The 17,032-nt window shown below is 48.3% G+C and overlaps 1 protein-coding gene across 1 annotated transcript; it reads left to right on the top strand.

Annotated features, from left to right (window-relative positions):
- The first annotated feature begins 768 nt into the window (after positions 1-768).
- Positions 769-16,547, top strand: LOC136300017 (3 beta-hydroxysteroid dehydrogenase type 7-like). Its single transcript, XM_066202105.1, has 6 exons — positions 769-963; positions 5,241-5,396; positions 8,150-8,258; positions 12,278-12,377; positions 13,267-13,429; positions 14,454-16,547. The coding sequence occupies exons 1-6, from the start codon at positions 816-818 to the stop codon at positions 14,891-14,893; spliced, it is 1,116 nt and encodes a 371-aa protein (XP_066058202.1). The 5' UTR covers positions 769-815; the 3' UTR covers positions 14,894-16,547.
- The last annotated feature ends 485 nt before the right edge of the window (positions 16,548-17,032 follow it).

The raw sequence follows: 17,032 nt of genomic DNA on the forward strand, positions 1-17,032 counted from the left end.
CATTTCTGGACTCATCCCAAACACAGGGGGATGTGTGGGAAAATTTCCAGTAGGAAATGAAGCAGCACCCACTGTATGGCATGGCAGGGAAAGGTGTGTCAGCCAGGGGCTGGCAGATGAAACTTGTGTCAGTGATGAGAATTAATGGTCGGAACACTTTGCCAAAGGATGTAGTAGAGTTTGCACTCCAATATGGTTTTCAAATTGTGAGAGGCCTTTCTCCTCCTAAATATACATAAAAATAAAAACAAAAATATCAGAGAGAGGGGTGTGTGGGATGGATCCAGCTCAAGGCACTTCCACCCAGGAGAGCCATGCCACATGCTCAGATTGGTGACCACAGAACCCCAGATGCCTATTCCTGACACAGCTCAGCACTGGAGGGATTTGCTGCTGTAAAGCCTCTCTACAAATCCCCGGGGCATGGGAACAGGGTCCTTGCAGCATCCCACTGAGCCCAGAGCTCCAACAACTGATAAACCTGCCTGTGGGAAGGTGGAAAACTTCTGGCATCCAAATTTTGGCCTGAGACTGGAGACACACCAAGGCAAGCCGGAGATGCTCCAGTGGCCATGGGCAACCATGGGAGCAGGGAAAGGCTGAGCCAGAGAGCCCAGAAGGGGCCTGTGGCAGCGCTGTGGGACTGTGCCAAGGAAAATCTGATTTATGTGTAACAGGCTAGAGTTAATGTTCACCCAGTAGCATTTTGTGACAGCTAAACTTTAGACTTAGCTCAGAAAACACTGGCTGAGTGCAAGATAAGATCCTGGCAGCCCCCTTCTCTCTGCTCCTCAACTACAAAGACATCTTCAGAAATGGATGGAGCCTGGGTCTACCTGGTGACAGGAGGATGTGGGTTTGTGGGGGAGAGGATTGTAGAGCTCCTGTCTCGACAAGACTACATCAAAGAAGTCAGAGTTTTTGATTCAGTAGCAAGAGAAGAAGTAGAAAAACTCAGCACAGGTAAGAAAAGGGCATCAGCATCTATTTAGTGACCATAAGCCTCCCTTTCCTGGCAGCTGGGATAACACTGGAGCTGCCACAGTTACAGGCATGGGGCAGGGATTAAACAGACTGGGTGAGGAACAACTCCCAGCTCACAAGTTTTACAGCACAGGAGTAAATCAAAGAAAAAAAGTCCCCCAGGGATGGATCATCCAAGAGATGTCCCCCAGTCCCCAGGCAGGGATCAGGTGTTCTTGGATTTGGTTTCTAAGAACCCCCTAATTAGGGGTCTTTTCCTTACAGACTTCTGTACCAGGGTTTAGAAGATGAATGGAACTTGCAGCTTCAGTCTTTAAAGATGGTTATTCAGTTCTTTATCTCAAGGTCTGTGCACCGCCTAACACCAGGCTTAGTGCTCAAGGTCTTTTAAAAGTTTCTAATCCAATGAGCTCTTAAAACATGCTACGTTTACAGTTTTGTGCCAATAATCACTATCGATTCTAGACACGCAATTTGTACATCAAATACATCTTACTAATGTCTCCGTGCCACCATCACAGCAGAAGGTGGAGTCAAAGGAGAAGAACTTAAGCCACTGCCCAAAATTCTTTATCTTGCTCTCATCTACTTTCATTCTAAAAACTCAAAACTACAAATTATTACTCTGTGACAAACTAAACTACTATTTATTTTAAATCTTTGCTGTTTTCAGTTCATCTGTAAGTGTTGTAAGTTTTTCCCCATGGACTGAGGTCAAAGGCAATGCTTTCCTGGGGTCTCAGACACCCCCAGGGCAATTTGAGGGGTTTTCCTCATGCCCTGGACTCCCACAAATTGTCAGGAGCCACGTGCACTCAGGGGCTGTGACATGGGACCTTGGCTGCCCAGCTGCTTCTGCTCAGCCACTCTGACACGAAGGGGCTAAACCCACATCCCCCTGAGCTGCTCCAAGCAGCCACTGCTTCTGAGGAAAATAACTAAAAATCCTGACTGCAACAGAATCGCTACTGCAGGCATTGTGAAATAAATTATGGAAATAATTGAGAGAAACCTATAGCAGCCTTAAAAAGAAAAGGAGGAGATAAGTCTCAGTAAACACTCAGAGATACTGAATTAATCCATTTGATCGTATTCTGAGAGCTGCCTTCATGCAGGGCTGAGCAGAGTGAGATTTGTTGGGGAAAAACAACCTGTTTTACTGGATTCAGGAATACCCATGCAAAACAAGGCAAGGCAGCTCAGGGTGCTCTGCTCAGGTAATGCTGGGCTGGGTCCCCTGTCCCTGGCTGCCCAAACCTTCAGCCTGCTCTGAGAGAGGCAAAAAATGCTGAGGGAGATCCTGTTGGGAGATATGGACAGAAAGGGGATGCACCCACAGCAAGTCAAGACTCCCAGGGAAACATCACAATCAGACACCGATGCTGGCAGATGAACTCAGCAGACTGGTTCCCCCAGGTTTCAGGGAGCCAATTACCTTAAAAGCACCCATAATTGACGAAAAAGCTGTTTAAACCTTAGGGAGGTGCCCAAATCCATGCTCCAGGAAGGGTCTGTGGCCTGACACCCCAGCAAACCACAGGAAACGGGGCAGAAGCAGCCCGAGGGCTCATCCCAACCCCATCCCTCTGCCCAAGGCAGAGCCAGCTCCACCACAGATGTTTGTTCTGTCCCCAGGCCACCCCGGGCAGCTCATTTACTTCTGCCCCAGCAGGCAGTGGGTACAGTCTGGGTTCTTGATTTCCCATCTAAACTTGCAGGTAGAAGAGGTATTACAGGATTACTGTGATTCTTTTTTTTTTTATCAACAATCTTCACCATCTGCAAACCACATCCTTCCACTCCACACCGGTTTCTGCCTGAGGCTAGAGCAGCTCTCACACACTCCTTCCTCCTGCTCTGCTCCATCCAGCACTGCAGGGCACTGGCATTGCTCCTGTCGGCAAGGGGGGCATGGAATTGCAGGCTGTGGCCTTCCTACTGCTGCAAAGAGCTGGTGGATCTGTCTCTCCCACCCTGCAATTTATCCTCCTGTTTCACCTGTCACTGCAATTGTGCCTTTTTCAGTTGACAACAAGCATCAGCTCCTGAGCTGCCCCGGCCCGATTTAATTCCTTCATGAAGATCAGCTGCCTCTTCCCTGCTAAACCCAAAAAACTTCTCTTTGTTCCTACCAAATTTCACTTTTTTTTTTCCTCCCCCCCCCCAGACTCTCTATGTTCTGTTCAGCTCATACTCAAATCCTGCAGCGTGGTCCCTCCCACTCTGATGTTATCTGCTGATTTAATGAACAAATCTGCCAGATTCTTGATGAAAACAATCAAAAGGACTCAAATGCAGCAATAAGCCCTGGAGAGCCCCAGGGCAGCCACCTACCACAGCAGGCAATTCCCTGGGAACTGTAATTCCATCAGCTTTGTGCTCTCCTTAATGGGGCTTATTTAGCCCATGTTTTACTGACTCCTTGTGAGAATGAGGCAGAGTTTCCAAAGCCCTTCCAAAATCAAGATAGATGACATCAACCTGTCCCACAACATCCCTGCAGCCTGTTACCTTGTCATAAGGACAAAGGAGGTTTGTCTGCCTTGATTTGTTCTTGACAAATCCATGTCAGCTGCTCCCATTCTTCCCATTATCCCACAGGTGCTCACACACACACACGCGCGGTTTGAGTGCGTGCTCCTGAATTTCCTGGGGTTGAAACCAAAATGTTCTGTAATTTCCTGCCTCCTCTTTATCTCCCTTCCGAGCACAAGTGTTTCATTTGCTCTGCTGAACTCTCCCAGTGCCTTCAGGAGTTTCCCAAAGTGGCTGATAACACACTAAAGCTGCACTTACACCCCTCACCTCTTTAGGAGCCCTGGCAAGAGCTCATCAGCCCCTGTCAATTTGACAATTCCTCAAGGTTGCTTTACAGCAGCTGCCTTAACAGAGGTGATGTGAAAAAGACTATTTAACACTTCAGCCCGATGGGTTCCAGGCTTTCATAAACCACAGAGTAGCAGAAAAATTCCCCCCCACGCAGAGTCTGCTGGCACCCTGCTCCCCCTCTCAGCAGGAGCATCCTCCTCTGCGCTCTGGTGCTGCAGACAAGGGTTCTACCTCTGCTACGTGGACAGCCCCTTTCTTCTCACCCTCTATTCCCACTGAATCGACTCTGAGCTTTGCTGCTAAATGAATATTAATACCCAATGTTAATTAATTTAATATTAACACTCCTCAGAGTGACTCCACTGATGGTTGGCTATGCTAATTAAGAAAGCAGCCTGACCCTTTGTTAAAATTTCTGTCCCCTCCTCCATCCCAGGCTGCTCGGAGATTCACCTGCTGGCTTGGATTCCATCCCTCCTTTTGGACCATGAGGAATAATCCTCTTCCCACCTTGCCCTGTTGGCTCCTCTCTGGGGGTTTCCACATCATCACAGCTGGAGCCACAGAGCCTTCCCTGAGCTGCTCATTTGTGTGATCCTCCAGAAATTCCTGCCCTGACCCTGGGATGTGTGGGGCTCTCCAGGCAGCCCAGGGAAGAGGAGACATCTCCTTCCCAAAGCAGCTTATTGCAAATCCCTGAGGAGCACCGGCTCCTCACCCCAGCTTCTCCCTAGCACATTCCCAACTATGGCAAAGGAAAGAGGGAAAAATCCTTCTTAAATGTTACAACAGTGTCTCAAAGCAAGAAAATGAATAGGAGATGCCAAGAGTAGCCATGGATGGAGCAGCTACTCTGAGGAAGAAGCAGGAGGTCAAAGGGAATAGGGGGAACATTCCGAGTGGCTCTAAGGGAGGAATTTCCTATGAAGCTTTTTAAACCTGTTCCAATATTTTCCTTCTTAATCTACACTATTTGCAATTTAAACAAATCTCTGCGTGATGCCTCTTGAAATCACCAGGTGTTATTCCCAGCAAGCCCTAAAATGTTCTGTCTGCAGGAAAGAGTCCAGCACAGCTTCCCTGATCCACAGGGGCTGCAGCCCTGGGCCAGGGGTGTCCTGCTCCCAGGGCCACCCTTGGGTGCAGGCTGGGCATTTGCAGTGACAGACCCGGTGTTTCTGGATGCACACCACCGTGTTGAGTTAAAACCAGATGCAAACCTGGCTTCTTGGAGGTCAATTTAAAAAAAGCAAAGGGATTTTTTTTCCCCCTGGTGCGCTGGATTCAAACAGCACAGTCACTCTCAGAGAGCGCTTGGCCTTGCCCTGCAGAGGGGACGTTCCAGGCTTTGCAGGGAGGTGAGGATGCTGATTTATACTCTTTTATTTTCCCCCCCCTCTTTGCACCTCTGTATCATTTTTCTGCAGCTGCCACTCGTGTGACAGTGACAAGGGGAGACATCCGTGAGCCCGGCGCGCTCCTGGCCGCCCTGCGGGGTGTGCACGTGGTGCTGCACACAGCTGCCGTGGTGGACTACAGGGACACGGTGCCCTTCGGGGACATGAGAGCTGTCAACGTCGGGGGTGAGCCTCAAACAGCGCCCTCAGCACTGCCCTGCCCTCACACACTCCTTGGAGGCTCCAGCAGGCACAGCCAGCCGTGCTTGGTGCTCCCTCTCCCTGAATCTTGCACACCCTGAGGTGTGAATCCCGCACATCCCAGACCTTTCCAGCTGGGAATTTTCTCCTTTCTCCCCTCTGCCCTTGCTCAGGGCTGGCCATGCTGCTGCTCCTCTCCACTGCTGATCAAATCTGGGCTCAGCTTTGGCACGGCTGTTCTGGTCCAGGGCAGAACTTCCCCCCGATGGCACCGAGGTGGTTCAGGACACACCGACAGTGTAAGAAACTGTTTGGTGTGTGACAAGGACAATAATTAGAATTAAACTCTGTTTCGATAGCTCACAGCTTTCCCAGGGATTGTGCCCTGTACCCGTTGAACTGCACCCACCAGAAGGGAGTGATGCTGCGTTAATTAGCAGAGTGATGCTGTTTAATTAGCCAGAGTTCCCAGCTATCATGTATCGACGGGCCACGTGTAACTGAGAGCTCCACAACCCTGTCCTCCCACCACCACCAAGAGCCAATTTCATGTTTGCTGCAAGATCTGCTCAGAGAAAATTTGTTCATAAATCTAGGAAATAAGCACAGGCTATAAAAATAATGAAATCCCTATTACAGCAGCAATTCCAGTGGTACCTCAGGCTGTTAGCTACTAAAATAGTCGTTAACCAAAAGGAAGGAGTTTTATTTTTTTTTTAATATATATACATCTCCAACTCAATTACTGCTTAGGGCTTTGACTATTTGCTGATACATTCAAGGGTAACATTTAAATTCCAGCCTTCTTTTCATTGCTGTAGTTGTTTTCAAAACTCAATGCTTTTAAGAGCCTGTATTGTGCTCTCTGTGTTCTGAGAATATTCAGAGCCCGAGGGTTCCTGCTGCTTTTTAGTGGCTTTGTGAGCTCTTCCCCTTCACTGTTGCTGTGAGCTCTGTGCTTCAGCACAGGGAGGGTTTACAGACAGCACTGAACACTGGGCAAGTCTCCTCCTCAGCAAACCAAACCTCTTGCAGATGTTGGTGGCATTCCCAGAAAACCACACACGCAAGGATTTTCCAGTGCCACCGAGTGACTCTTGGAGCAGCACGGTCTGGGACGGCTTAACAGGAGCCTGTCCTGCATTTCTGCCTCCCCTTAGATGGCTCCACATGGAACTCCCTGAGATGGGGCTCCTCAAAAAATCCTGAATTGAGAGATTAGTCTAAAGTCCTCTATTAAAATCCTGGCAGATAAAAGAATTAAAATGGTATTTGATACCTGCTGTAAGCTTCATGGAAAAAAAAAAAAGCAGGGTCAGCAGAGGTCAAGTATTTAATCCTCTAGCTTGCTCCTCTGTGCAAGTCAGGCCACAGAAATTCATCCAATTACTGCCCTAAGCCCAACGCTTTGTGGTGAAATTGGACCATTCCTTTCCAAAAGACTTGTTGCCTCGAATTAAGGGTGCAAGTTAATGGGCTATCTATCATGGCTTTCAGCAAGCCATAACAATGCTGAGGAGTGGTGGTGTGGCTACGGTTAATTACAATTTCTGGCCAAAATTTACATCTTCTGCTTTGATTCCCTCCTCTGTTTCAACCACTGGCTGCTGAATCCTGTTATTGCCTTGTTGAGTGAATTGAAGAGCTCTCTTCTACAAGAATTATTTTTTCCATCTAGTCACTTAAAGACGTTTTAATCTGCTTTTTGTTGAGCTGAATGGATTTTAACTCAGCTGTTCCCAGTGCTGTTTCTCACCAGGGGTTCTCAGTTAACTTTACATATTGTGATAGGCTCCTCGAGAAGCACATTGATTCGTTTTCACCGGGATTTCAGACGGATTCGTGTGCTCTGGAATTATCCTAAACTCAGGATTTCCTTGGTAATTTCACATTATGCCCTTAATGGCAAAGAGAAGAGACACCACAAGCCCTCCCACACAAGATCTGCAGACAGGGCTCAGGGCAGAGCCTGCTTAGCCAGGTGCAAATACTGTGGAGGTTTCTGGAAGCCACCCCAGCATCTGCCTTATCAGCTCTGAAGGCCCCCAGTCCTTGTCACTGACGTTCTCACAGGTTCAACTTGGATCCAAACCACAAGGAATGCAAAAAACCACCCCTGCAAGAGTCAGAAATCATTTGAGCCCACCAAAATACTCCAAAATAACCACTCTAAATCACACACACTGGCCAATTAGTTCAGCCAGAACAACCTTCCTTAAAGCAAACCGTGTTTTGGATTTGTCTGGATTTCACGTGGACTTGTAAGCTGCCCTCATTGTTTTATTTAAAGTCCTGCAGCTATCAGGAGTCTGATGGAGTGATTTCACCCTGTAGCACCTTGCAGAGCTTCTACAGAGCAACACCTGCAATAAAACACTGATCCTTTGCCAGAAGGCTGCAGTTCACCAACAATCTGCCCACAAGTGAAAAAGGATGGAGTTTTGCCCTGCCAAGCCCTCATCTTCCCTTTGTCAGCAGCTCTATAGTCTAAGTTAAGTCAGTTGCCACTGGCCATGGAGGTTCAGCCACATCAGAGCTATGGATGTGACTGCTACTCATGCTCTAAACCATCCCCTCCTGAGGAAATGCAGCCCTGACCTGGGGCTTTACATACTTTCAGCCATAAAAAAAGATGGATTAGCTCCAAATTGGAAAAAGCCCAGAAATCCGTTTTGATTTGCACTACAGGAATACAAGGCAAGGTGGTTGATGTTTGTCCTTCCCATCCTGCCCCACAGGCACTGAAAATGTGTTAAGGGCCTGCTGTGTCCTGAGCATCCCATACCTGCTGTTCACCAGCTCCATCGCTGCCGTGGGGCCCAACACCTCCTGTGAGCCCCTGCTCAGGTGAGGCTCAGCAAATCCCCTCCACTGCCCTGTTTGTCCAGTCAAACACCAATGGAACTGCAGCCAGAGGGAGATTTCAGCTGTGGCTACCAAGGAGAAGATTTGTGTTCCCCTTCCAGTCTGTTCCTCTTCTCTTTCCTGAAAACCCTTCCCTGCTGCTCTGCCCATTCAGGAACCACGGCTCTTCCCATCCTAAGCCTGGCAGCGATACCCCAAGGTGAGAGCTGTGTGTCCCAGCTGCACTGCCAGGCTGTCCCTGGATCTACAGCCCTGCTGCTCCTCTGAGCCCTAAAATCACTTTCAGATAAGGTTTCAGGTGCTCAAAGTTTGGGATATGCCTGAATTCTATCCTGCTGTTGGGTCAGTTTTTGCTCTCCCTCCCAATGAGTCAACCCAAAGGGCAGGTGATGCCCCACTGCTCTTTCTCCTCCCAGCTCCACAGGGAACTGCTGCAAACCTCTGCCCAGCTCCTGGTATCAAATGCGGGCACATCTCTTGTAGCATTATCCCAGAAAAAAGGAAATTGCCATAAAATCTTAAGGGACAGATGCACGGGTGTGAGCCTGCCCTGCAGGATTCAGGTGCAGTCACATCCTTTGTTACCTGCTCCTGACCTGTAAATTGTACCCTTCCATCCCTCAAAGTCCTTCTTCCTGGAACATGCCCATGGGGGCTGTCTCCTGGGCTGCTGGATGTCCCCACTTCAGGGCATTATGTTCATCCCTTCTCCTCTGCTTGTGGTTCCCACGAGATTGAGCCTCAGACCCAGAAGCAGCAGCAGAGCTTCAGAAAACCCTCTGTGGCAAAGGTGGCATTTGGATCAATACAAAGACACGGGTCAAAATAACTATTTTAAGGGGATTTTTTGTTTTGATCTCCAGAAGTGACTTTGACAATGAGCTGACTCCACTGCTCAGAGCTCAGCATCAGGAGACCTTTTGTATTCCTGGGGCAACAGCACCTGCAGAGCAGGAGAGAGAGCAGGGCTGCTATTTCTGAAAACCAGGGGCTGAAGTTTTAAGTTAAATTTGAGGTCAGTCTGATGTGTACCATTGCAAGGCTCCTCTCTGATTTCAAGCCTGGTTGTAGCCACACGAACTGCTCAGCCCCTGGAAATTTGTGTGCCAGGGGAGCTGGCTCCAAGTCAAGTGGTGTCTCCACAGGCAGCCAGGCTGGACACAGCTGCCTTCAGTCACTTGGCTCTAGAAATTTGAGCCCAGCTAGAAAAGACATAACTTAAAATTACCTACAAGCCTAAATTTCATGCTCACAAGTAAGTCAAAGCATAAGCCTGTTGTTTTGAAAAGTGTCTAAGCACTCAAATCTGTAGAATAAACATCTGGCTTATGAAAAAAAAATCCATGAGAGCCACTCAATCCACTTGGGACCACAAGCACTGGAGACTGTGTCACTGCAAAGCTATGGAATTTGGGCACCAGCAAATACAAATAATTCCTAAGAATTCATGTAGATACAGTCACATCCTTGTCAGGACTTTTGTCCTGTGACTTAAGGGAGAGATGTGAATAGATGTCTTGAAAAACTCAGCCCCAGATCATGCCTGAGCACAGTCCTTTGTCTTGTAATGGTGGCACCAACAGGGGCAAGTAAAACCCACCCAGGCTGATGCTCATGGAGATAGGAGCAGCCCTCCCCACCACAAACACAAACAAAACCACACCTGGAGCCTTTCACTCATTTTGCAGAACATGCTCAGTTTCTCCCATTATGCCGAGAGGAAGCCTTAGAGAGGGGTCTTCATTCTCCAGCTATTTAAAATTTAAACGAAGGGAAGTAGATAATGGGAGAAGTATCAATCCCCCCAGCCCAGACTTACCCCACCTGTCCCAATAGGGAGCCCAGGGGTGACCGGGAGCACCATAACAGGGCTCTGTTTTCCAGACTGAAAGCACAGGTGATGCCTTTCTCCTTCCTCCCCTTCTCACCTCCCCATCCTCACCCCATCTGTTCTGCCCTCTCCCTCACAGTCCATGATCCTGCCTGTCTTTTCCTCTGTCCCCCTTCTCCATCATTCCTGGTAGAATTTATTTAGCTCCCTTTCAGGTGCTGGGGAATTGGCAGAGACAAAGCAGGCGGAGCCTCTGGCCGGGGTGATGGGCGCAGGGATAATGCTCACACCTCAGCATCCCACAATAACAGAAAATGCCTCTGTCAGTCTCAATCCCTGGGAGACAGGCACTGCTGAGATACCTTCTGACAATGCTGCTCCAGTCTGATTAGCGTTCCCTTATCTGGGATCGTTTTGAAAAGCAAGAGCATTATGCTGAGCTCTTTGTTACTATCAGGCTTCAGAGGGGTGGGGGAAGGCACACACAGCAGAGCCCAGGAACAGCAGGCAGGTTTGTCCCTTTGTGGAGCTGCTGCTTTTTAAAAGCTTTGCAAGGCAAGAAAAAAAAAATGATTAAAATAAAGAGATAAAGCAATTAAATCTAGAACTTCTAGATAACCCCCCACTAATTGTCTTGGGCCTCTCCTGGGCTTGTAACAAACCTTGCACAATCAGTCTTTTGTCTTGCTTGTTTTCTGGTTTTTCTCTTGTTCATGCCCTGTAAACACGAGGAGGGGAGGAGGGTTTTGTGATTGAAGCCCAGGGTGTGTGTGGAGTCTGCATTTCTGATGCTCCTAATTTATTTCTGTTGCTGTAGCACAAGGAGAGCCTGATCTCAGCTGGGATATCTGACACACAACATGCCAGACTGCTGAACAGGCAAGAGCCAGGCGACAGCATCAGCCACGTTTTACACAGGCAGATCTGAGCACAGAAAACAGAAAACAACTTGCCCAAGGTCAAAGAGGGAGCCTGAGTCAGAGCTGGCTCTCCCAAGGCCCAGTGTTTGACAAAAACACCTCTGCTGCAGATTTGCTGTGTGAAGTCCCCACAGGGCACTGAACCCTTCCAGGACATGGATCTGAGCCCATCTGCCACAGGAGGGTGAGGATTCCTCTTTGCCCTGTGTGGGGTACCCCATGCCTGGCACATCCTGGTTTGCAGGGTGGATTTCTCCTGCAAGGCAAAATAAAAAGTAGAATAATTTAAAAATGGGAAGAAAGTCTCCAGCAGCACATGGAGGGGGAGAGAGTGCTGATCTATGCGAGCCAGGGGAGCACAGGAGCAAGTGGATGCTCCTTCCCAATGCTGCAAGCCAGGTTTCCTCACTCCAGAGCCCGCTGGAGATGTTTAATCAAATCCCATGATGGCCTCAGGCTGACCTGAAACCACTGGGACAAAACCCTGACACCCTGTGGGGAACAGAGCTGCTTTTGCTTTCTCCTTGGAATTATTCCAGGCCCTCTGGGGCCAGCTCCATGTGAGATCCCACAGGCTTTCAGCCTGAGGAGCAGGTTGTCATCTGCTGCCACAACCTCTGCTCCCTGCTTGTCCTTGGCTCTGGGTCCTCTGCTTCTCCTTCCCCTCGAGGGTAGCTTGTGAGGGGAGATGAAGGAGCAATCCCAGCACAGCCCTGCTGATTGCAAGGCTTCCAGGAGATCTCCAGCAGCTCCACCACAGCCCCAGCAAATGCCTCCCAACTTTAATCAACTCTGTGAGAAAATTAAGTAGCAGTTTCTCCTTTTAGTTTATAGCTCATGTGAGGCTTTTCCCTGCCTCTAATGAAAAAAATGAACTAGAATTGCTCTCATTTTCCTGCCCTCCATCTTCTTGTGCTCTTTCCACCTTGCTCAGCTTCTGTGAGCTGCTTAAAAACGTAACTCTGCTGCCTTCTAATTTGCCTGATGGGATGTTATTTCAATCCTGCCGTTAGCCAAAATTAAATCCAGCTCTGAGAAACCACTGCAAACCTGCCTGTGAACACCCTGAAACACCTGGTGCTCCTTTGAGGCTTTACTCCTCCCAAAATGCAGCGAGGATCTCAGATTCCCATAGCTCCCAGGCAGCAGGAATCCCTGGGGAGCAGGGAATGCTGAGCAAAGCTGGGACAGATGTCTCCGAGCCCTGTGCTGTGCTCCATGGTCACTCTGTGTCCCAAAATCTGCCCCAGAGGGAATGAGGACACCCAGTACAGCGGGGAAGTGGAGCTGCCCTACGGGAAGACAAAAGCCATGGCGGAAAAGATCGTGCTCCAAGCCAACGGAAAAAAGGTAAAAAATCCAGTGGTGGCACCCCTGGAATTACAGCACAGGAAAGGGGGAGATGGTTGGAAAGACCCCACAGCTCCTGTCTAAATGTGTATCCAGCCTGTGCCTGGATTTGATGCATAAACCACATTGTCCTAAGCCTCCCAAAGCCTGATATTCCCACATCAGCAGGAAGCTGCCAGACTCTCCCAGGATCAAAGGGTGCTTCAGCTCCAGCAGGAGTGTGACTTTGGAGAGGGCTGTGCTAAATTAGGGCAGAAGGAACCAGGTACACCTAGTTCATACTGAAAAAAAAAAAAAAGTGAAATTTCCAGGTTTTCCAGAGTGACTTAAGAATTCAAAGTATTGGTGTAGCTAGAGGCAGCCCCCTACCCGAGGCAGCTGCTCAGTGTTCTAGGCTGGCAGTGCAGTCAGCAGACATAGTCCTTCTGTGTTCTTCTAGACAACGAAGGAGAATGTAAAAATGAGACTTGTGCTCTAAACCACTGCCTGGAGCATCTCTCCCCCAGCCCCAGCCTGAGGCCAGCCAGTTGGGCTGCCTCGATCAATACAAATATTGGTTTGTACCGATCCCAATGGCACCTGGTTTTGGTTGTTGCAAATCCTCTTTTGTACACCACAGCTGCAGAAGAGTTCATGCCACCAGCACTCTTCACCTCTCAAGGAGCACCATGTGGGTGCTGTGAAGAAAAAAAAAAATCAAACTGGTCACTTCCTTGTGTTTTTAGGGACCCAAAGCACGTGCCAAGCATGCAGAGCACCTCTGCAAATTTGACTCCTCTAGGCCAGTATTTCCCAGGGTTTGGGTTTATCTGGGAAACCCAGTGCAAGATTCCATCTCTGGATCCATCTAAACTGGATCCATCCACTGATGTCCTGCCTGATGTCACAGCTGAGCAATGGTGGCACCCTCAGGACGTGCATCATCCGTGCCAACACCATCTATGGGGAGAAGGCAGCCTTCCTGCAGGAGCTGTATCTGCGTGCCAGAGCCAGGAATGGAGTTCTGAACTACCTGGAGCCTGAAGACACCGAGCGTAATCTCACCTACGTGGGTGAGTGAAGGGCTGAGCTCTTTGCATGGGGTGCTACCAGCTTTAGTCACAGGGGATTTCACACGTCAGCTTAGCCATAATCCCCCCAGACAGAGAGGAGAGTATGGTGAATGAGCACAAAATGGGTTTGGAACCACGAAACTTAGACTGGCTAAAGGACTTTAAAACAGGTTTTTAAATTTTTTATTGTATTTTATTATATTTTAATTATATTTTTATTATTTTTATTACATTTTTATTATTTTTTACATTTATTTTTATTTAAAATTGTTATTTGTTTTAAAAGCAGTATTTCATTATTTATTTTATTACTGCTTTCCTGGGAATGGGTTTTCTTTTTTTCCCTTTGAGAAGTGTTTCTTCAGGGCTATATGGGAGGCAGAGAGAGAAATTCCAGCTGTGTTTTAAAAAACGTTTTTGCAAGGAAAAGACACTTCTTCCTTAGAAAAAAAAAAATTGAACTACCACTGCTTGTCAAGTTCTTTACAGTAAAGGCTGCACTACATAACCAGTTGTAGTAAGCACAAGAAATTCCTCACAAAACCTATAGGAAGAGTTTGTTCTGGTGCCTTTCAGGGGGGTGTAATTCACCACCAGATCACGCAGGCATTCAGTGATTTCTGTGCAGCACACTTCTATGTCTCCTTCCAAAAGTGCAGATTTTGAAGACGCTGTTAGAGAAGAATCAGGCCCAGATAAATCAAGTGACTCCTTCAAAGGCTCACAGCAGAGGCAGGGATAAAACCCTGGAGCACTGCCTCCTATTCATCCTGCTCTCACTACAAAACACTGCCCTTTTGCTTCACATGAACCAGGATCACAAGGCACATTAATTGTCCAGCTCAAAGGGGAGACCAGAGGTTTAGAGGATCTTGGAGGCCTGGATTAACTGCTCAGTCTCTCTGCAGCACAGCTGAGCACACCATGAGTGCCTCCCTGAAGCTGGCAGATCCACCGCTCTCAATTCTGCACTAAACAGGGAGACCGAGCTCCCCCTGAATGCCTGTCTCTGTTATTTCTCCAGGGAACGTGGCATGGATGCACGTCCTTGCAGCGAGGCACCTGCAGCTGCAGCCAGACCTGCTGGCAGGGCAGGTGTATTATTGCTATGATGACACCCCGAGCAGCAAGGGTTTCCTGGTCAGGCACCAGCTGCTGGCCAGCGCAGACCCCTCAGTGAGGCTGGGCTCACACATCCCCTACTGGAAGATGTGGTTGATGATACAGCTGCACAGGGTCATCAGGGCCGTCCTGCCTCCTTCCTGGAGGCCACAGCCTTTCCTCAGCGTGGCCCTGCTCAACACCATAGTCACCAGCTTCTCCTTCCAGACAGACAAGGCCTCCAGGCATTTCGGGTACAAGCCCCTCTTCACCTGGCAGGAGAGCAGGCTCAGGACTGCAGAGTGGCTGAAAGCAGCTGCAGGGTGCCTGGGAACCCCCCAGCTGCATGAAAAGAAGAACTGAACGGCATTTTTGGGGTGAGGAACTTGCTTATCACAGCAGCAGGTTTCATCCGAGCTTCACAACCTGCAGGGACCTTTGCAAGCACGGAAATCCTGGTACAGAAACAGAGAAGGAGGAAAACTCTCATGCCGCAAGTCACACCCTCACCCCGCCAAAATCTCAGCTATTTTGTGTCCCATGGGCATTTGAAACCTTTCCTGCACACACACATGGGCTTTTCTGGCCTCCCTCATTGCCCTGGTGCCACCACTGCAGGGCTGACCTGTGGGAACAAGGGAGAACAAGCTCAGGTGGGAGATGATGCCCAGCAAATTTTACCTTCGTGGTAAAAGCAGTGAAGCAGTTTTGTCCCTGGGGAGCTGTGGTCTGGGACATTTGGTGGGGTAGCTGTACCTGGCTCAGCCACTGAAGGGGCTCTTCAGTGATAGTTTTGGGGAGGACAAGTAAAACCCAGCAGGTTCTTGCTCTGATTTAGGATCTAATAAAAAGAAAAAAAAAATATATATATCCCCTTTCCCAAAACTGCCTCTTTCAAGGTGCTTCCTGATATTCTTTACATGTGGAATACTGAATATCTATTCTGAAATATTATCCCTATAAAAGACAAACCTCCGATCTTTTGTCCTAACAAGGCACAGGCTGATTTACCTTTTAATTGTGTGGATGGAGAAGTGATGTCTACAAGCTTAAAGGTGGGATTCAGGTTGTTTGCAACTCCAAATCTCTTACCACAGAGCGCTCCAGTGGCAAAGCAAAGCAGATTAAAGCCCACGTTCAGCTGCTGTGCTGGCAGAAAGCAAGTGAAGGCCTTAGGGGCTGCATTTATGCTAAATAACGTTTGAACTCCGGGAGGAAGAGGTCATTTCAGCTCCTTCCATGGCACTGGAGCTGCACAGATCTGGGAGCAGCATTGCACAGATGATATTTTCCTCACACAGATGGGGCGGGCACTTCCAGGAGATTCACAGCAAAACTGTGGTTTCTATCAGTTTATCAGCTTCTCTATTTTTAAGACTTGCAGGGAGGCTGGTAAATCTGCACTATGCACAACTGAGACTTCAGTTTTCACTTGAGCTTGGAGGAATGGGATATTTTTACAATACCGGCTCAAGTTGAAAATTAACTCCGTTAACATCACACTTCTGTGTTCTGTGAATCTGTACCCATGTCTTGAGTGTTCCTGGAATAAAAGTGCACATGCACAAATAGAAGCTTATTTTAATTACAAGTGCCCTGATACTCCTGGAAAAAGCAAGTTTCAGCATGGCATCCTTGGTAGAGATGATGAAAATTTGCTTCCTGTTAGTCCTGGTAATTACCCAGGAAGGAAAGTGGAGCAATACAGTGGGAGCTGCCAAGTTAAATTTGCCGAAATTCGCACTCACAAGAGAATTCTTCTTCAAAATGAGCTTACAAATCAGAAACCAGTTGCTCTGGTAATTCATTGCTAAGCTCACATAACAAATAAACTCGCCCCAAACCGTTGCAATCTGCTCACAGAGAATTTGAAAAGGTGAAGTGTGTAAATTACCAGTTCCCTACTATTTTTCCCCTTCCACTTGTGCTGGGGCAGGGAGTGATTTTAAGAAACAGGATAACAAGATTTCTGATTTTTCCATATTCACTAAAAGCCTCTTTGCAGTTTTTTTGCCTTTATCCAAATGGTAGCTGACAACCCTAAGAACGTGACAAACAAACACACCCTCAATTCCCCACACACATCCCAGAGCATCCCCACAGCGCATCAGCGTTGGCCTCGACGGGTTTCGACGCCTCTGAAATTATGGATTTATCCTGCCAAAAAAGAGCCACTTGGTGGAGCTGCGAGGCTGGGAACGGGTCCCTCCTCGCAGAGCCTGGCCGGGATGGAGCTGCGCTCTGCAAGGACCCAAATCCCTGCCCAGGCTGGAGGGTCTGTCCTCACTGTGGCACTGGGAATTCTTCCCTCCTCTGGCTGGAAGCACTCACCGTTTTATCTGCGTGTAGTCCTGTAATCAAAGACACTGAGGAAATTGTGGTGGGGTTTTTTTGGTTGTGTTTTTTTTTTTTTTTTTTTTTTTTTCCCTCCACTCGGAGCTCATTAGAAAAGAATAAGAGTTTGCTTTTTGTTTTTAAAAATAGAAGGGATTTTGGCGCTCT

This window comes from Chamaea fasciata, unplaced genomic scaffold (genome assembly GCF_029207755.1).
Source record: "Chamaea fasciata isolate MVZ Bird 193981 ecotype frontalis unplaced genomic scaffold, bChaFas1.0.hap1 SCAF_21, whole genome shotgun sequence".
NCBI lineage: Eukaryota > Metazoa > Chordata > Aves > Passeriformes > Sylviidae > Chamaea > Chamaea fasciata.